The following is a 21,470-nucleotide window of genomic DNA, read 5'->3' as shown; positions in this document are numbered from 1 at the left end:
GAAGTGATATTGAGATAGAAATGGTCCTAAGAAAATAAACACTACCTGGTTGCCTCACCCCCAACCCCCATCTGAAGCAGGGGAACCAGAACCAAAAACAACAGTTTTTGTTTCCCAGAAGAGAATGGACGGATATCATTAAAAAGTTGGGTCTAACCATTATCGTTTATATTTGTAAACTACTCCTCCATTTATTTTCATTTCAAGGGACTGGATGTTTTTATTCATATAAACCTTCTGGCAGATATAACATTGCAACCCTTAATACTAGGAAAATGGCATATCCTGCAAATCAGCTCATTTTGTGAGGGGATAGTAAGAAGGAAGACAGAGTGGCACTTACATCGGACAGACAGTTCCTGAACTGAAGTAATTAAGGTGTGAGGGACCATGCTAGGCTGTGGGGGAAGAGTCAAAGGTAAATCATGCACAGACCCTGCTCACAAGGGTCTGAGCCTAGGAGATACTTAGGGAAGGGAAGATGTGCAGAAATGAGGCTAGAAGGGAAGGGACCCCAGAGAACTGCGGGAACAAACCAGAGAGGTGGAAAAGTACCGAAGAGGGACAAGAATTCAGGCTCTGAGATGGAGAGGGTTGGAAGGCAAGAGTGCAAGACACAGGCAGTGGGAACCATGGAAGGCTTTTAATCAAGTGAGAGAAATGATGAGAGCTTTTACTTTAAAGGGCTGAATCTGCCTGTTGCTTGCATTGTTGATTTCACGGGGGAGACTGAAGGCAGGAACCAAGAGGTAGACTGCGTTAATCCACCAAGGTGAGGTGAACACCTGACCTGGAGGGTGGCTGGAGAAGTGCGAGTAGGGTGATGCCCAAGTTTATATCTGCATCTCTGCCCTCTCCTTGTGCTCCAGGCTCAAATAGACAAGTGCCTATTTCACAGGTCTGTTCCAGTTCTTAAGGGGCATCTCACAGGTAGTGGGTCTAAACAGAATCCTTTATTTTGCCCTCCAAACTGGTTTTTCCCTTGACTTCCTACATTTCACCAAATGATACCTCCAACCACTCTCTTATTCTAGACAAAAATCTAGGAGTCATCCGTGGGGTTTTCCCTTTCTTCTTGACATTGATCCATCAACTTGTTCTGCCCATTTTTTCTTCCAAAATGTATCTCATGTGCACTCACTTCTCCCTCTCTCTACTGCCACAGTCCAAGCCCTGGCCACTCCTCGCATGGACCACTGCAGTGAGCTGGGGCTGGTGTCCTGCTTCTGTTCTTAGCCTTCTGCAAGTTATTTTCCACACAATAGCTAACGTAATTTTTTAAAAACATAAATCATGTCATTTCCTCACCCAGAACCTTCCTATGTCTTTGCATTGCATTTAGAATGAAATCCAGATTTCACCCTGGGGCTGTATGATCCCTGACCCCTTCCATCTCCCTGACCCACCTCTCCCCCCCAGCCCCGCCTCCCTCCACAGCTTCACTCCCTTTTTAGTTATCACACAAGCTTGGCTCACTCTTACCTGTGGTCTTGACATTTGCTGCTCCCTGTTAGCCCAGGGCATCTGGGACCCTCTCCCCCTGGCTCTTTCCAAATCTGGTTCCTTGCTTCCAGCTCCCTTCATTATCCCTTAAACAGGGACCTCTCCTGCCCACTGCCCCTCAGTCACACTTCTCTGCTCTTTCATTGCACTTATCACTCAGATTATCGTGTGTGTGTGTGTGTGTGTGTGTGTGTTTATTTGTTCATTGTCTCCTTTCACTAGGACCTAAGTTCTGGGAGCTGAGGATTTATCTGTCTTGTTCCCCAATGTGTCTCCTTATTCCTAGATATGCCTGACACAAAAATGGTGAAATAAATGTTTGGCTCTGTTTGGCCAGACTGTAAATTAGTAGAGTGGTAGGAACTGATCAGAAAGTTTAGTAGCATCCAAGAAATGTAGAGTTGTTTAAACTGATTCTTGAGTATTTACCTCCAATCTCTGAATAGCGTGCTTACGTGGCAAATTATTGATTGTTCAGCTTGACACATCAGTACTGACTTCACAGTATGAAAATTAAAGGCATAGCTTCCTTTTTCACACCTCCTCTCACCCCTGCCCCCACCCCAATCAGCATTTCCCATCCTCCCACATTCTCATCTTCTTAACATTGTTGCATTGTACATTGGATCAGATCAGTATTCCTTACAACTACATACGAGCTGATGATAGCTAAGCCTCCTTCTTGCAGAGCTTTTGCTTTCCCTGTTTGTGCTTTTGCTTGCTAAGGGTCTTATATACTCATCCCCAAACCTTTCCGAGACGGGTCTCGCCTCAGTATGTCCAGACAATTTTGTTATCCTTTCAAGTTCTTCTTTGAGAAGTTTATCTGAGGTCTTTGTTCTGTTCCAATTTAGATGGCGTTTCCTTTAAGCCTGCTGCCCAGCTGTTGCGCCGGGATCTCTTTTCACATCATCCCGGGGATTCCTTCCACTTCCCTCTTATGTTGGATCTCCACATAGCTGGAGCCATGTCTGATTTCTTTCTGCAGCTATTTCCTTATTTTGGCAGAGCACCCAGATAGCATCTTGAGAAAAGCTCATGGGGCTTTTTCTTTTCTTTTCTTTTTTGAGACCTTGTATTTGAAAGTGCCTGTTTTCCTGGCTTCCTACTTAGTTGACAGTTTGGCTGGGTCATAAGGTTGAGCAAACTTGCTGTATATGCACAAACACCCACCATCACTTATTATTCATCACAATTAACATTTTCTCTCTCTTTATCCATAAGACTAGTTTTTTGTTTTGTTTTGGTTTTTTTAGTAGTTTAGCAAATAGTTCTTAATTAATTTCAAAAGATTTTCTTGGATGGTTGTCACACAAGAACTCAATTTTGACCTTTTTTTGTTGTTATGGTCTAAAGACATTTTATGAGCATTTAAAAGTTTTATAGCTGAATAGAATAGACTAATTAAAATATGTTTACTGTGATAGTAATCTACTGCTGATTTTTTTTAAAGGATTCATGTTTAAGGTCTGTATAGAATAACTAGTTTTCCTGTATTTTGTGCATTTTATTTAAGGGTTTGTCATCCTTATGGGATACTGGTCTGGCGAGGGTATTACAACTGAAGGTTGGTACTTCACAGACTTACCTGATTCTGAGAATTACCTAATATGCTTGCTAAAAATACTCATTTCTGGGCTCCATATTCTAGGCCAGTAAAATCAGAATCTTTTGGAGAGGGACCTCAGAATCTGGGTTTTCAACAAGTATTACAGAAGATTCTTGAAGTGAGAAATCTCTGGACATTAGCAGTATTTAAAGGGTGGCTTCACATGACAATTTCTCTTCATTAACAACGCGCGTATCTTCCTTTGACTGGAGGTAGAAATTACAAACTGTCCAGTTCAAAACACTAATGTTCTGTACCCAGTGCCTTGATGAATTTGGTCATTAATATGTCTTGTTCACGAGCAAGTATTCCCATTGCCAAGAACAATTTTGGCAAAATCTCATTGCCAGGAAATTTTTTGCTCTTACGTACGTTTTAATAATATTATAAGCTGCAAAATAATTCATTTCCCGCAGTCAGGTTTGAGCTAAATGCAGTGCCATTCAAAGGGAAAGAGTTTCAGTAGAAGGGCAATTACTGTTTAAGGAAAAGTCGCAGAATTTCAACTCTGTGGACTTTTGAGGAAGACCCCCGTGAACTTCATCCGAGGTAGCTGCCTGCTAATTACTTATCGAGGAACCAAAGTCAAAAGAACAGGGCGCTTGATGAAAACAAGTGTTTAATAATGAGTGGGAGGAACTGTAAGAAAGATTTCAGTAGAACATATTTCTAAAAAGGAGGCCGGGCCCTTTTCTCTTTCAGAAATGTGGGCAGCAAATTGTCAAAACTCCAAAAGGAAGCAATCATTTATGTAAAAATTCTTTTCATATGTTCCTTTTTGGAAACGTTTGCCTTTTTATTTTTGCCTCAGTGCTTTCCGGGGTCCTTTCCTTTCAGTAGTGTGCCTGTTGGCAGTACATCACCCACTGTGGCGTCAACTCCAGGCAGTTTTAATTGGGATCTCTTAGAAGAGTCTCTCAGCCTCTCTGAGGAGGGCCAGCGTTGTTTGTCCAAGGTGCTCTGAGCAAGGCCTTGGACCTTCCTTCCAGAATAAAAACGTTTCTGACAACAGCTGGGTAGCCCCACAGGATTGAGGAGGACAATTTCGATTCGCTGTTGCTGATTCCATCTATTTAAAGCGATTTTGTGTTTTTCAAGATCTCTTCTACATCTGTAAAGTTAACTTGTGCTGACCTGCCCGTCTGTCTGTGGAGGAGCCGGCTGAGGATGGAAACTTGGAAGAAGGCAGAACGAGTTAACGGGGCTCATGTCGAACGTTCCTGCAGGCCCAGCTGAGCTGTGTTTCATTTTCCTAAAGTCTCCTGAAACGGAATTGTATACATATGTGCGCAACTGGTGTTCTGTCTCTTGGAAAGTATTTGGCTGCCAGTTCTTTGAAAGGAAACACGAAAAGGATAAAATCAAACTTGAGATTTTAAAAAAGAATCTAGAGCTGTGCCCTTTTAGAAAACCGAACCCCCTTTAGTCATCCAACCGCAGAATGTCAGAACACGTTATACCTCATTTTTCAAACGACGATGTTTTAATTTACAAAGGCATCATAACGTCAGCAGAGCACAGAAGCCTTGGAAGAAGCTTCCTCTCCCCTCTCTCAGGTGGGGAGAGGTAGAGGTGAGGTTGAAAGCCGTGGGACGTTTTCTCTGCCTTCGTTGTATGAATAAGTAGCTTTATAGACAATAGTAAATGTATCTAGTTTGCGAGGGCTGCCATAACAGATTACCACAGACTGGGTGGCTCAAACAGCCGAAATTCATTTTCTCACAGTTTCGGAATCCAAGAACTTAGAACTTAGAAGTCCAAGATCAAGGCTTGTTTTCTTCTGAGGCGTCTCCGTGGCTTGAAGATGCCACCTTCTCCCTGTGTGGTCTTTCCTCTGTGCCCACGCACACCCACGTCCAAACTTCATCTTCTTTATAAGGACACCAGTCCTTTTGGATTAGGGCCCACCCATAGGACCTCACTTTCCCTTAATTACCTCGCTAAAGGCCATATCCAGTACAGTCACACTCTGAAGTACTTGGGAGTTAAGACTTCAGCATATGAATTTGGAGGGAGGGGGGCACAGTTCAACCCATGACAGTGTCCAAAAAAGAAGTTGACAAACTGGGATCCATTCACCATGGCCCATAAGCATACTGGATCCATTGTCTTTATTCTGGTTTCTTCATTTCCACTCCTCAACAGATTATAGCCTCTTCCCTGCTCACCTTCAACGGTGCCACATACTCTAGAGACGACTTGAGTAAGAGGATGCGCTGGTGATTTTTCAGCCATGACAACCAACCAGTGTCCCTAGGCAGTGCCACTCAAGAAGTAAAGCATAGAATATAAAGAGTATATAGAGTAAAAAAAAAAAAAAAAAAAAAAAAAAGCATATAGGGTCAAATTGGAAAATAATCTGAACGAACATTGTATTTCTGCTATAAGAAATAATGACCAGTATCTTGTGATCGGAACACCAAATTGATTTGAGTAATGCTGAGAGCGGGGGGAAAAGATCAAGATTCTCATTCTAGTGTGGTCAGCAGCTGAACGCATGCTACCTGACTAGTTTTATAACCTTCTTAGGTGAGGCTGTCTATTTAGAGAAATGTCTTGTTCCCAGATGTCACTCCATGTATATTTTTTCTTTTCAGTATTTGATTTTTCTTACTTTGTATGCTTTCATTGTCTTAGATGTGTTTGCTATCCAGCAGAATGACATGTCTCTTCACAAAGACCTGCTAAAATAAGAAAGACAATGAATAGGGATGCTAAAGAAAGATAGTGTTTAAACACCTGTCAAAGTAAAACCAGAACAAGAATGTTCTTACTAGAAAATGTAGCAGCCCCATTGTGTCGGGTTAGAAATCCAAAGATGATACATATGTGACTAAACACCTTTGTATCATGTCCCATACACATTGCAAAATACCAGAAGGCTTTCATTGATACCTCCTTATCTTTTGTTAAGTTTCACAGGACACTCTTCATTGAGATGGACAGTTTGGGTGGACTTGCTCATCTTGTCACAAATCATGAAGATAATGCTTCATAAGTACACTCAACTCTTTGAAGTTCAAAATCCCTTAATTTAGGTGGAATAGGTCCCTCAAGCCAGTTAAGCACACAAGTAAGATATGGGTGCATCTGAATCTAGCAATCCTAGGTCCTCTCTTAAAAGTATTTAAAACTCTCCAGTAACCTCAAAAATTATTTAATTTTTTAAGGCACCTTTTGGACCAGGGGTTTCCTAAAAGTTAGATCTTCAGATGGCTGAGATAGAAAACATTGCCAAAAGAGCTGCATGCAAGACCCAATTCTTTCGGGCCTTGATCTGAGTCCAAACAGTGATGGGCTGGGGGTGGGGGGTGTGCAGGAGCTTTTAGCCAAGCCTCCATCCCTATTAGTTGTGACTGTCACTTTCATCTTTTAAGGCATTTTGCAGATTAGAATCTGCTGAACACTCAATCGAAGAAAGGTTAAAAGTCACAGAACATTAGTGTTCTTTCAAGTGAGAATACTTCACGTGGATCCAAGACCCTGATGTTTCAGATGCAAAATTCAGTATCCTAAGGCTTAGAAATGCAGTCTTATTATACAATGAAAATAATGGATAAGGATTTAATTAATAATTACTTATGGTTTTGCAGTGCCAGTCCAACTTTATTTTTATTGCTAGGGACCTAGTCCTAGGGGCAAAGAAAAAGAGCCCAAGATTCCTAGTAGATCTGAAGAAAAGAAGGGTGCAGAATCAACAGAGGCTTCCTTTGCAATGATTTCTCAGCCAGTCCAGCAGGTAACGATTCCCAGTAAACAGGAGTGCTTCAGGACTTCGCCGCCTATGTTGAGCATGAAAGTGACCTTAACTGCAAAGGATCTGAGGTTAACAGAGTCACAAGACGGAACTTTTTTTTCCTCTTTAGATTTTGACATTAGTCATATTTGGAAACAGGAGTAAAATGCAACTTCCTGTGTTTGGCACCTATAGCAAAAAGAAAAAAGGGAAAAATACAAACAAAACAAAAACACTAGAAGCAATAGCAGCTTGTAGCCCAGCTAGATTGTAGACAGTTTTATAACTACATTTTCGATGTGAATCACTAAGTATTTTTTTAACCAAGTAAGCAACCAGCCTTCTGAATAAAATAGATTGTCTTTTTTTAACATTACTTTTTTTTTTTTTGCAGGTATAAGTGTAAAAAATAAAAAGTGCAACTTTCTAGCTGGTGGGAGATAGAGCTGAGTCCAGGTCTAGCTACTCTCTCCCATCCTTGTAGGTGATGTTGACCTTCTTGCTTTGTTCCTTCCCTTAGTCCAGGGCATTCCTGCTGTAGGATGATGGGGATCTCCCTTAAGTGCTAGTCGGTCTCAGCAGCCCCCAGCAATTGTCTTAAGAACAGTGGAGAACACACGTGGCTCCATGCTGGAGTCTGTTTTGCCGGTGGAGGGGGGGGGTTGTTTTTGTTTTCCTGGAGCTCTTTGGAAGACCAGGAAAATAGCTTTCAAAGAAATTTCAGTACCCCTGTTGCTCCAGATTAGAAATAATCAATCCATTTCTATCATTTATTCTCTCCAAACCTTTTACTAAAAGCCTCCTTCCCACTTGCTTAGGAGAAGTGGGAAGCGCTGACCTTTCTTGAACATTGGTATGACCCCTCACCTAGATTCTCTCCGTTACCCTAGCAACGACCCAAATGGTAAATTGTATTATCCCTTTCTATGGATGAGGCAAAGACTCTGAAAGGTTGAAGGACTTTTCCAAGTTTTCCAGCTAGGATGTGAAGGAAAGATGATTCAGTTAAAGTCTTTTTGGCCCCAAAGCCCATGTTTTTCCTCTACGATACTCACAGGTCTGTGTTTATACTCACATGACTGTTATTTTTTTAAGCATATAAAGAGTGTTACCTGGGTGCCAAATAAGGTAAAGAATTAAAACAAAACATTTTCTTATTTCTCTGGAGGTTTTAATACAGAGCAGCGTGTCAACCGTCTCTCCATTTGTGTTGGCCCCTATTAAGATAGTGGTGTAACAGGAGGGAGTCGATACTCAACTAAAAGTTCAGATAGGAGAGGCGATGCTTTCTGTTTCCACTGAGCAAAAAGTAGCTGGTTGCTGGTCTTAGAAGTGATTCTCGTAACTGAGATGTTGCACTGTGTAGTCAGATATTTGCGCCCAGAGGACCATGTCATTCTACCAGTTTCTGATGTCTTTAGTGAACTGAAAGTATGAAGTAGCAACGCAGAGCTCAACATCCCTCATAATGTTATCTTATGGAAGAATCTGACTTAAGGTTAAAAATACGGTTTCATGATTTTCTATACGGTTTCCTAGTTTTCTGAGAGATTCAAGTTCTCATGTGTAATGCCTGAAAAGAATGGAAAAAATGAAAGCAGTTGGGGTTTAGTTCCAGTTTAGTTAGAGAGTTAACCTTCCCTAGTTTCTTTACCTTGAAAGTGAGTTGCCTCTCTGACTTACCCAATTAGGAGAAAGAAGGCGGAGACTGAAGACAAGTCTGAGATGCCTGATGTGCTTAGAGTGTTTAGAGAAGGAAGGAGGCGGCGTCAGAGTAGTCGCCTCTTAAAAGAGGCAAAGAATGGGTAGTTTCTTAAAAAAAAAAGGAGGTAGTAATTTTCACCATTCATCGCTGTGTGGAAATAGAAAGGTCTTAAAAGATTATTTTCCTATCTAAATGATTTCAACTGTGTTTTCAGGGATCTACCTTTGCTGATTGTCTTTTAAACTTGTTTAAAATGATCCAGTAAGCAGCAATTGTTTGTTCACCTGAAACGTTTGTCACCAATGTGTGTACCATTCTTCTGAGGGGTAATCATCCTTCCTGCTGGCTTTGATATTGTCTCAATTTCCAACTTTAGTGTTTGTTATATTATCTTTCAAAATATTTGGAATGCTGCAGGAAGGCACTGTTGGAAACAATTTCCTCTGTGTGAAAAATCGAAAGACCTGCTAAAATAAATCAGCCTAGGTAGGCCAGGCCGTGTAAATTATTGCCAAACATTTGTCCATAACTTAGTTATTCATTTTGTAAATGTTTATGAACCAACTTCCGTGGCTTACATACAGGGTGGAGGGTATCACTGGGAATAAAACCCTCCCGGTCCCTGTCCTCATGGGACTCCTGATACGGTAGTGGGGATTATTAATTTTTCTTCATATACTTACTCCTTGAAGAGGCAGTCTTTCCCCCTCTACTCACTTAATAAGAACAATTAAAAATAATGTTACGGCTTCTGGAAAAGTCAATGAGTTGTGACTGGCTACTTCTGAAGCTCAATTATGGGCCTTCTTCATCATTCTGGTACACATTCAACATTCCTTCAAGCCAGTATTGAAATTTTTAATAAAAATTATATCAGAAAAGAATTTTGGAATCAGTTTGTTGGCTTGATGGTGCCCTAATTGGATTCAGAGCCTTTCAGTGTGGTTTTGTACCCAAGTCCTGCTGGTACAGCCCGTTCTCTGGAATGTTTGCTTGACACACATGTCATTTTCAAGAAAGAAACCAAAATAGAACATCTCTCAAGTGGGATATCTTTAGTGACTATATTGGAGAAAAAAATTAAAATCAACCTAAAGGCATCATTACTGTAAAATTATTTTTTAAAAAAAACAACTGATGGAATCATTTCTCTTTCTCTCTCTCTCTCTCTCTCTCTCTCTCTCACTCTCTCTCTCTCTCTCTCTCTCTCTCTTGCTCGCTCCCCCCCGGCCCGGTCCTTCCATCTCTAGAGAATTAGGTGTACAAACTAAGGAATGTTAATCCTTTCTTTTCAGTGACCTTTAATCATTTCCCGCTTAATTGAGACAGGGTGTTTCTACCTTTTAAGCAATGTTATGAAACTAGACAAAATCTCTGTATGCTTAAACAGTATTATCCTGGATTTTAACTCCGAACTTGGAGACCATTTCATGCCATGCCCATCAAGAGAACTAACGCTCCCTGGCCTCACTGCGAACCCATGTCCCCTGTGCTGAGTACCTGCCATATTTGGGTATCAGAATGGATGGTCGCCAGGATGACATCAGCCCCCATCATAGTCCAGAAGCCTCCTAAGGGCGGAGATCAATCCATCTTTGCTCACTATCATAGCCCCAGTGCATTACCTTGTCTATTGTAGTTACTCAATAAATTAATTATGAGTGGATGACTCCATTCCGCCATAAGCAGATTTTCCTACATCCTCATCTTTTCGAGGACTTCTCCTTCATTCTCTTTCTCATTTTGGCTGAAACCCACCTCTCCTTGGCAGCTCTCCCCTGTTGAAAGAGGCTCAGTTTTCCTTCCCCGCCTCGCTGTTGACCTTCGATCCACTCCTGATAGCCCTTCCTGCCTGTTTTGCTTCCACTGTTGTGTGGATTCTCATCTGAAAGGCACGCCATCCTGCTGAGCTGCTCTTCCCATCTCGCTGCTGCTGTCATTTCCTGCCGTCCTGGTGACTTCCTCATACTCCCCGCGTGAGGCTCAGGCTCTGCTTCTCCACCCAAGCCTGGCCGTGATCCTGAGGGCACTCGGTTCCCACGTGTTACTCTGTTCTCTCCTGGATCTTTGCTTTCTCCCTCCCTCCAGCCTCTTCTTAGCCCATAAACATGCTTGAGTGACCCCCCCCACACTACACTTTGTGCATTTAAAACAAATAAATAAACTTTTCCCTTTATCTTATGCTCTTAGTACAGAGTCTAAGGTTTTGTTTTTTTTTAATTGAGTAAAGGCTGCTGCCTCCTTAATGTGATCATTCCCTAAGAGGTGTTCCCTAACTTACCTGTGCTTTTATTCAGAAGACCACCCCATATAACTTCAACTGTGACTTCTTGCTACTGTGCCAACGATGTATCTCTGATTGTCTGCTGACACTGTCCCCTGAATGTCCGTGGTGCCTGAACACAAGCCGTGGGTCTTTCCTCCAAGTCTTCATCTCTTCTTGACATCCATCACGTCCTCGGAGAGGTCCCCGCCATGCAGTTGCCTGTGACTTCTCCAAGCAGCCCCTCGGTCCCCTTGCTTCTTCCTTCTCAATGTCTCTTGGATCTAGTCATCACTTCCAATCCATTTTCACTGCACCTGTCCAAGTTCAGGTGCCTGGGTTGTTACCATCACTTCTTGACTGAATGACAGAGATATAAATCTGAGTGCCTTGGGGTCTCTTTATGACTAATTGACGTAATTCTCCCAGCATTCTGCCTCCATTGCAGGAGTTTTCAGCTTCTGTCTCCCAGTGTCCTGCGCCTCATTGTATAAGGCTGTAGGTTTCATTTCTGCCTTGTGGAGGATAGTCCAAAATTGTACATGTGGCCACCAGTTTCCTTACAGAACGTGATGTGACTGCCAGGCTGATTGTTGGACCACAGAGAGTGTCAGTCCCATTATACATAGATTCTCCTGGATCTTTTGACCCAAAGATATTGGTTCAGATTGAATGTGTTATTTTAATATTACTCCTGTTACAGTCATCCTCTATGATGAAATTTTTCTTAATTTTGTTTGGGGCAAAATGTCACTACTCACTTCAAAATCAAGAGATAACATGTGATTTGATTACGATTTATATACAAGGTCTGCCAGCTTCTCTCCTGAAGTTTCAGCCCCACGTACACGCTCAGCATAAATCGAGGGGTTGCTGTCTTCCCAGAGCGGTGAAATTCTCTCTCACTTGGTAGCTTGTCCACTGGAGGTGTGTCAGCTTTTTCTCCCTTACCTCAGGCACAGCACACCCTCCGCACACCGTGACCTGCTCCCCACCTCGGATTCTGAGTGTTGTGGGAGATGGCTAGGGAAGGGAAGGAAGGTAGGAAGTTAGTTAGTTCCTTTCTTGTTTTTCTGTAACATACTTCTTGCTGTTCCTAAACACAGCCACCATATCTGTTACCAGAACCCTTTGTTTATAGCAGTATCAGTGATCTATGAAACTTAAAATGCTTTTGTTTACATTACAATTGATTTTCCATTGACAGGGTGACCCTTTCCCTCTTTAATTAGGCTTTCTTTAAACTCTAAGTATGAGTGGCATTGTTTAATCTGTTAAATATCCTGTAGCAAGTCCAGGGGATATTGTTCACGTCAGTGCATCAGGATGTCCTACAGCTGCACAAACACACTCGTTCTGCAGGCCTATTGGCCACAGGTTTAAACTCTGAAATTCTCTGTCAGTGCTTGCAAGACAGATGGAAGTCTTTAGGAGCTTTTTCCCTTTGGGGGTTTAAAAATAATGGCTGCCTCCATTAGAAAAACAAGTAAAAAAAAAAACTGATGGTATCAAATTTCTAAATTGAACACTATGTTAAATAAGGATTCTGTGCAATCAAATCACCATAGTCAATGTAAGTGAAGAATCTACATTGCCTGCAACCAGCGTGAACTTAACTGTCATGACAGTGGGCCTTATTCTGGGGGTTAGAGCAGTATCTGCCCTAACTCTTCGGATTAGTCCAAGGAAGTGGTTGGGCATAGAACTGAGTTATTATTCATTAGGCTTCTTTTTTTTAATTGAGTATAGTTGATTTACAATGTTGTCACTAGGTTTTGTCTCCTTAAAATTTGGCCCTATTCCCACCCGCAATCCCCTGACCCATTTTGTACAAGGGATACTCAGGAAGCAAACTACCTGAGTTTAAATCCCACGAACAGCTGTGTGACCTTGGGTAAGCTGCTTCGTCTCTCTGGGCTTCATTTCTAAAATGGAAGTAGTAATAGCAGCTACTTCATAGGGTTGTGGTAACAATGAGGCAATATCCATAAAGCTCTTAGAGCAGGTCTTAATGTGACATATAAAATTAATAAACTCAGCATCAAGCAGTATGAGAATCATAGAGTTTTTAAAGTTGGAAAGGAGCCAAGAGATCATTTAACTTAGGCTTCTTATTTCAGCAATGAAATATTGGGGTCGTTGCACAAGGTCACAGGGCTAGCTAAGTAGCAGAGTTGGGTCTGGGACTTGGTTCTCTTCTTAGTTTATGGTTAATCATCCCAATGGATGGTCAAAGCTGAAAACATTAACTGAGATTTATTGCCTGTCCTGATTGTGCAATGATTATCAAAGCCAGAAATTAGAAATAACCTAAAATAGTCAAACAGCAAGATATTTGTTGAATCAATTGGGATATAGTCATGTAATAGAATAAGCCATTTAAAAATGGTATAAAAATATATTTGAAAACCCAGAGTGGGTCAGTGACTAATTCATTGTTGAGTCTGCTCATCAAACCTTTCACACCAGTGTGAGCTGTGGGATTTCTGTTCCTGAATTTTGCCACTCTTCTCCCATGCCCATGAGTTCAGGAAAAAAATGAATGAGCTAGAAAGTGTATCCTCAATTGTCATGAAATGAATTTCAGTCTTTTAAATTTACTTTTGATTCCCAAATAGAAATTGATTATTGAAAATAATTGAGCTTCAATGACCTGAAAAGAAAAAACAGGGACCTTTAAACACTTTTATTCCCAGATTTGTCTTTCTGTGTCAGCAGTACACACTACTAACCAACATGGGCATGTGTGCGTGTGTGTGTGGATTGCCTCGGTGTGGTTCCACGGCAACTATGATGGGGACTTTCTGTTGCTATTGTGTAACTGGGCCCATTGTCTCCTCTTTTGCGAGATGCTAGATACGATTTACCTTATTTGGGTACACCATGTGCTAAAATGTGGTGAAAAAGCAATTTGATGACTTGTAAGTATTCCCTTAGTGGCAAAATACTGGCAGTTCAAAGTATTAATAAAGGGAGATTTTGGAGAGAAAAAATGGGCAATTCTAAAGCATATTACTTCCTAAAACTTCTTTGAGCAGAAATCTTCACTGTTGGTCAATGACAGCACCCCCTGAGGTCTTTCAACAACTGATGTCCCCTCTCCTAGGAATCTCCTAAATCCTCATGCACGTTTACCTCCCCGCTAGCTGATACCACATTTTAAAAAATGAACCCTTTATTTTAGAATAGTTTTAGATGTGCAGAAAAGTTGCAAATATAGGACGAGGGTTCTCACACGCCTCCAAGCTTGGTTTCTCCTGTTGTTTGTCTCTTGTATGAATAGGATGCATTTGTTACAACAAAGGAGTTTGGGTGCATTCCTGTTAACTAAACTCCACAGTGTGTTAGGCTTACGCTAGTTTTTCCTGAAGGTCCTCTTTTTTCTGTTCCATGATTCCAGCCAGGAGACCACATTACATTTATTCATCATGTCTCTGTAGTGTCCTCTGGTCTGTGACAGTTTTTCAGACTTGCCTTGTTTTTAATGACCTGGAGGTGTGTTTATTGGTCAGGTCTTTTGTAAGTGTCCCTTAGTTTGGTTTGTCTGGTGTTTTTCTCATGATTACAATGGGGCTGGAGGTTTGGAAGTCTGATTCTCGTCCATCATGATCCAGCATGCTCCCAACATGATTTATCACTGATCAGGTTAATGTCCATCACTTGGCTGAGGTAGTGTCTGTCAAATTTCTCCAGTGTCAAGTCCCTCCTTTCCCCCACCTTTCCATACTGAAGTCTTTTGAAGGAAGTCACCATGTACAGCCCACATTTCAGGAGTGGAGAGTTAAGATCCCCCTTCTTGAGAGGGAAATATTTATATAAATTATTACAGTTCTTCTGTACAGATTTTCTGTTCTCCCACATTTGTTTATTTATTCAGTATTTGTCTATATCAATATGGACTCATAGATATTTTATACTTCAGATTATAATCTGATACCACACTATTTATTTTGTTGCTCAAATTGCTCCATCTTTGGCCTGTGGGACTCTTTCCATTGGCTCCTGTGTGACTTTGAGCACTTGTTTACTTTCTGGCACTACAAGATGCTCCAGGCTCATCTAATATTTTCCTTGCCCCAGCCTTGGAAGCAGCCTTTTTTTGGAGAGAGATCTGATTCCTTTTATTGGGGAGTGCTATTAGAAACCAAGACCTGAGTCCTCCCTGGGGTGTCACTGCTTCCAGCCCCTCAGAACAATTAGGAGACACATGTATATACTGAGCCATGTATACACACAAATCTGTTCTCTCTCTCTCTCTCTCTCTCGCCAAAACATGAATTCATCCTGAGGTCTCCAACTCTAATCCAGTGACACACGGATCAGTCTAGCTTCTCCCTTTGCTTATCTGTAACCTTTCTTTCCAAGTGTGAGAAATCTGGCTCCCAACATCCACCGTTTATTTGTTCCATGCAGTTTACAAGCATAGCAGTTTCAGAATTAACTCATAACCCCGGGTAGTGCCACACATTTTGATTCTTCTGTTCCTTTTCACTTCTCTTCCATTGGCCATTCATCCTGCCCCAGAAAGGAAGAAATTTGATCCAACCCAGTGTAAATGCTGATTATCAAGAGAATAAGGATCTCCTTTAGACAACTCAAGACAAGGATAGCCACTTGGCTTTCCTAGAAACTACTGTCCTGTCTCATCTGTGATGGCTCATAGCATCAGTTCCCTCTGACCCTGTTGTCTACTTGGTTCTGTGCCCAGAATTGGATGTCTGCCCCTGTCTGACAGCACATTTTCTAACTCTAAGAGAGGCCTCACGTAAGGGTAGGAAATAAAGTTAAATCTTCCCTAAATGTTCCCCTAATGTTTCTCTACCATGTGTTCTGTAACCTTTAAAGAGGAAAGTGGCAGAATTATAGTGGAAGTATAAAAGCTGTAATGGAAATGAAAAAGTATGCAGTGATAATATTATGTAAGCATAATAAATTACCAAGGCACAAAGAAAATAACCTAGAAACCATGTTTTAGAGAAATGAACATTGGTTTGCTCGTTTTCTTACTTCCTCTAAATTCTTGATTTTTTAGTGTCAGATGTTTTTGTACAGTGCCCTTTTAGTGGGTATATTCTTTGGTACAATAAAATCACTATGAGTAATACTGTAAGTGTACACCTAGTACAACAGAGTATTATTAACACATTTTTTACGACATATGATTTCTCTTTGTTTTTGTTATTATTGGACTTCAAAAATGTATTCTCATTAACTTTCAGATACTTAAGGCTATTCAGAGGGAAGTTGAGGCCATCTTTGCCCCTGTTTTTGTTTTTTTTTTTTTTCCACAGAGTGGCTGTCATTTTCCACAGAATCAGTACCAGGAATTCTTTTATTGTGGCTTTTTTTCTAAATGATCTTTCACCTACAAAATTTGTAAGGAGGAATTCTGCCACATTTGTCTCACCTAGTGACTGAAATAATTATGTGTGGAGAAAAACCTAAAACAAATAAAGTATCAGGGAACTACTGAATATTATACAAACACTACAAACTCTTGTATTAAGTAGATTTTATTTTTCTAAGAATCCTTGTCATTCAGTTCTCAGATCTCAAAGACTATCCAAACTTATAACTTATTTCATATAGATAATTATCTAGCTTCATTTAGTTTCGGCTTCTGTGGTTACATTTTCAAAGGGATTGATTAATAAATTTCTGTTTAGATGAAAAATAAAACCTCCACATATTTTCTGAATTTTACTTGGTGGTGGTGTGATGGAGTCCTGTTAGGGATGAACTTGTTTTGGTGGGAAGATAGACTGAGCTGTGTCATTTAAAATGTCTGCATTTGAACAGCTAATGAGTGTATTTAAAAATATTTAGATAATATTTTAAATATTTAAAATGTTGATTTCAAGTGTGAGAACAAAAGCTCTGGTGAATGACAGGTCACTTTTCATAACATGTAAGTGGATCAAAATTAATATTTAAAACAGTCAGGAAGTTTACACTTTCATCTGGGATTTACTTGGCAGTTTGTTCGTATCTGTGTGTAAATGCCAAATTCGCTAGACTTGCAAAAAATTTTTTAGAAAGTTTCAAAGAAGTTTTAATGTCCAAAAGAGAAATGATAGAATTATCAATGGTCTTGGCCATATCCTAGGTGTTTGGAGGAAAGAAGGGTGTTAATGTTCTGTCCGTGTTAGTCCAAAGCAGGTGACAGTCCCCTTCACGTTCACGATTTAAGAGAAGGACAATGGCAGTGTGGCCAACTGTGCCAACGTATGGCTCCTAATTGCAGGTGTGATTTAGTGTAATAGCCCAGTAATTACAAAATTAGGGATGGATTAGTTCAATCAGGAGAAAGGTATGTGTGTATGTGCACTGCTGTGGTCATTGGCACTGGTCCAGGCCCTTTCCAGAGTAAGGACTAAAACTGTAAATGCATAATAAAGAAAGAGATGGCAGCTAATGCCTCATGCAGCTATGAATTGAACATTATGGCTTCCATTTTTCACTTCTCAGCTACCTCATTCAGTCTTCCCGTCGGTCACCTTCGGTCATCTAGGGAATTACTTAATTTTTGTTTCAGTTTGTTTGTTTTTGTTTTCAGGAGAAAAAAATAGACTATTCCTTAATGGTTCAGCTCAAAAGCAGAGTTTTGATGGAGTGTCGGGGAACTGGATATGTGGGTTGAGAGAAGATGAGAACTAAATGTGTGTTTACAGCCACAGAAGTGAATTTGAGATGGAAGCGTTAGTTCCTACGTTTGTAATAGTCGGTCCTTTTATATTTCACAGCATTTAAGTTGTTCAAAATTGAGCCTTCAGAATAAAGTCTCAGTGGAGACGAAATACCCTCTGGTCCGTTTTACCTTGGGTTTACCCTGGTTTGAGGAAGGCAGCTGGACAGGAGTAGAAGTGAAGTAAATAAGGATTTTACTTTTAATTCGGGCTTAGCATCAAAATCAGTCTGTCCCATCTCTCTGTCTGTTGCACTGTGGCCAGCATAGGTGGGATAAAGTAGGGTTAGGAACCATTCACAGAAGAATCAGTCACCGCAGAAGTTGCATTTCTACCTGAAATTAGAGTAGACTTCACAAGTGGGAAGTATGGGATTTATCATTCTTGTCTGGAAGGAGAACTCGTAAGGATTTAGGTATTGGCATGTATTGATCATCTTCTTTCATTCAGTTTAAGATTTTCCTGGTTCTTGGTATGCCAAGTGATTTTGGGCTTGTATTGTTTGTTTTATGAGGGGGAGGTAATTAGGTTTCTTCATTGATTTCTGCTTGTTGGTGGTACTGGGGATTGAACCCCAGACCTCTTGGGTTCTGAGCATGTGCTCTACCACTTGAGCTATACCCTTCCCCTGTCAAGTGATTTTTGATTGAAACTTAGACATTTTTGTGTCATACCAGGAGACTGCAAATCTTACTGAAAGCTTTTGTGTTAACTGGCTTTGCCTGACACCTCTCCAGCAAAGGAAGCAAGGGGTGCCACCTCATTTCTTTCCAGTGGAAGTGAAAAGCCAGGTCCTCCCTTCATCTTTTGTTAATATCTGGTGGCAGAAATGGCAGGGTGAGGAAGGGAGTCTATTGGGCACTGTTGGAGACAGTTCAATTTTCAAATCCCCATGTTGTCTCTACTGACACCACTGAGGGTGTGAGTGGCCTTGTTCCCACTGGGCAGTGGTTTGGTACGACCCCAGCACTCGGGTGGGTGGTGAGGGGGGCAGGCGGAGAAGAGACAATGTTACTGCCGGGTAGGGGTGGAAGTTCAAGATCCTGCATGGTCTCCATTGACTCCGTAGAGATTGCTTCATTACCATCTGGTGTGCAAGAAGATCCTGGCTCCCTTCTTGGTCCTCCCTGACAGCACTCTGATAGGGGCTCCTTGTTAGAGCTTTACGAGGGTAGAAATCTTGTCTCCCCACTAAGCCTTTGTTGGCTTGGATGGTCATAGCTTCCTCTGTGCTGTTTGGCTGGAGTGGAGCAGTTATTGTTTGAAAGTTTTTTGTCTTGCTAGGCTTTCCTGCTCCTTTGGCTAGAGAGACCAGTTTTTTGTTGAGGTTTTTTTTTGTCTCTGCCCATTGGTGTTTTCAGGTTGGGGACTGCTTCAGCAGCAAGTCTGGAATACATGAGCCAAAAGGAAAATCCAAGAATCTTACCTCCATGTTGTTAATTAGGTCTTGAGATCCCAGGCTGGCCTACTTTCTTTCCATCTTGTGTAGTTTTTTAAATGTTTATTTTATATATAAAACATCCAGTGTTTTTAGTTGTATGTAGGAGGAGAAATAGGAAGAAGTGAGTCTACTCCATGTTCCTGGAAGCAGAGGTTCTTGCATTCAATTTTTGTTTTATTTTTCCCAATATTTCCCAGTATTTTGTTATGAAAGTTTTGAAGGTGAAAGAATTATACAGTTCACCACCACATATCCACCACCTAGACTCAACAGTTAACATTTTGCTATATTTTAAATAAAACTTAAATTTATTGTAAATTTATCCATCTGTCCATTCCATCTGTCCATCAATTTATTATTTTTGATGGACATCAGTGCACTTCACCCCTTAACACATCACCACGCATGCCATTAATTGGACTTCAATATTTATTTATGGTTTTTAAAAGTAAAATGCACAATATCATAAATACCATTTGATGAGTTTTGTATAACCAATCCTTTATTGAGATACTTTCCATCACCCCAGGAAGTTCCCATTAAGCTCCTTCTTAACTACTTTCTATCTCTATCTCACTCCAAGAAGCAACTGTTCTGATTTTCTTTCTTTCTTTCTTCTTTTTTCTTTAGGTTTGGTTTCCATAAATTCATTTTGCCTTTTGTAGAAGTTCTCATAAATAGAACCACAGATGCATGCTTTTGTGTGTCACTTTTTTTAGCACAGTGTTTTTTTTGAGACGCATTCCTGTTGTTGTAGGTATCAGTGGCTCATTTTTTAAAATTGCTGAGTGCTATTTCATTACATGAATAATACATAGTTTATCCATCCTTAGCTGATTCTAGTTTTTTGCCATTAAAATTTGGTCGTAGGGAAACTAATTAATATAACAAAAAAGAAGCAGAGTCACAGAAATAGAGAACAAACTAGTGGTTATCATTAGGGAGAGGGAAGTGGGGAGGGGCAAGATAGGGGTAGGGGACTAAGGTACAAACTGTTAGATATAAAATAGCAACAAGGATATATTGTACAACACGGGGAATATGGCCAATGTTTTATAATAACTATAATAGGAGTATAACCTTTAAAATTGTGAATCACTGTATTATACACCTGTAACTTATATAATATTGTACATCAAATATAAGTCAATAAAAATTAATTTTAAAATTTGATAGTTGGGGTAATATACGTTATCACCATCTTTCTGTTGTGAACATGGTGCAAGGCAACTTAAGGTTTGGGGCTTTTTCTTTTGATTGGTGAAATGATTAAGGCACATAAAGATATGTTCTCTTATATACAACACCCACACTTTCCACATATTTCTTGTCATGCATGGTAGCTGTCTGTTTATTTGAAGCTGAAAACTTTTTTATAGTAGAAGCAAAATATAGTTTTAGCACGATAAAAATTAGAATTTAGCTTCTTGGCACTAAATTTTATTTTGTGGAGGAAAAAACCATGATTTTAACTAGCCATAACTGTCATATTCTTTACTGAGAATGCCAAACTCGTCTCTGGAGGAACATCCTATTTCAGAAATGCATAGAATACTCCATTTCTGCACAAAATATTGCTGTGGTTGTTGCAGATAGATCCAGCTGTGCTTCACAGGCCCTTATTTGTCTGACCTTAACTATTATGTCTCTTACACTTCTTTTCTCTTTCCCCAAAATGATTGTCTAAGGAGGGGGAGGGCCGTGGTTTCTGATTGATTTATTGATTGATTGATATTAGAGGAGTTCTACCTGCTGGAAAATGGGGCCAAATAAACTTTATATGAGATCTCAATTAAAGTGGGTGTGTTTGCTATTAACAGTACAGGAAGAAAGAGATGATGTTGTTTCAGACTTTTATTACAGCTTTTCCTTGACTTTATTTTTTTTTTTTATACAGTTGATGGACTCGACAAAGCTTCTATAGCAAACTCAGATGGCCCAGCAGCAGGTTCCCAAACACCTCCCTTCAAGAGAAAGGGGAAACTCTCCACCATCGGTAAAATCTTCAAGCCTTGGAAATGGAGGAAAAAGAAGACCAGTGACAAATTTAGAGAAACATCAGCAGGTATGAATATCATAACTTCATTAGGAGATAAATAGTTAAAAATTTTCCAAAAGGTAAAAAATTGTATCTTGTAGGGTTTCTTGGTTTTTTTGTTTCGGAAGAAATTAATCTGTATTTGAAATAAAATTGTTTCATTTAAGGGTGAAACAACTTAGAGTTTTGATTTGCCTTCTTTTTCTACTCACTTTGGCTTCCCAATATAGTCTTGTTTTAAAATATGTATTTGTAAATCCTATAAAATTAATGTATAGGGAGAGGGAGGTAAAATGGAAAATTAGAAGTGTTAATGTTATTTGTGAACATTATAGCTGTAAGTATCCATTTATACACATACACACACACACACACACACACACACACACAGAGTATTATTTATCTGTCTACTTAGTTCCAGTAGCACAATACTATTTGTTAATTAAAATTTTTAAAGTGTCTTTTAAATGTATTTGTTCTGTGGGCAAA

General features: G+C 40.2%; 1 protein-coding gene across 8 annotated transcripts in view; it reads left to right on the top strand.

Annotated features, from left to right (window-relative positions):
- PHACTR2 (phosphatase and actin regulator 2) overlaps window positions 1–21,470 on the top strand; it is a 241,290-nt gene that overhangs the window by 136,872 nt on the left and 82,948 nt on the right. For all 8 annotated transcript variants that reach the window (XM_074368237.1, XM_074368244.1, XM_074368242.1 and 5 more), the window contains exon 2: window positions 20,841–21,008. In XM_074368237.1, the coding sequence (XP_074224338.1) occupies window positions 20,841–21,008 (168 nt within the window). The remainder of the gene's footprint in view (window positions 1–20,840; window positions 21,009–21,470) is intronic.

This window comes from Camelus bactrianus, chromosome 8 (genome assembly GCF_048773025.1).
Source record: "Camelus bactrianus isolate YW-2024 breed Bactrian camel chromosome 8, ASM4877302v1, whole genome shotgun sequence".
Lineage (NCBI taxonomy): Eukaryota > Metazoa > Chordata > Mammalia > Artiodactyla > Camelidae > Camelus > Camelus bactrianus.
This window is presented reverse-complemented; position numbering and strand designations above follow the sequence as displayed.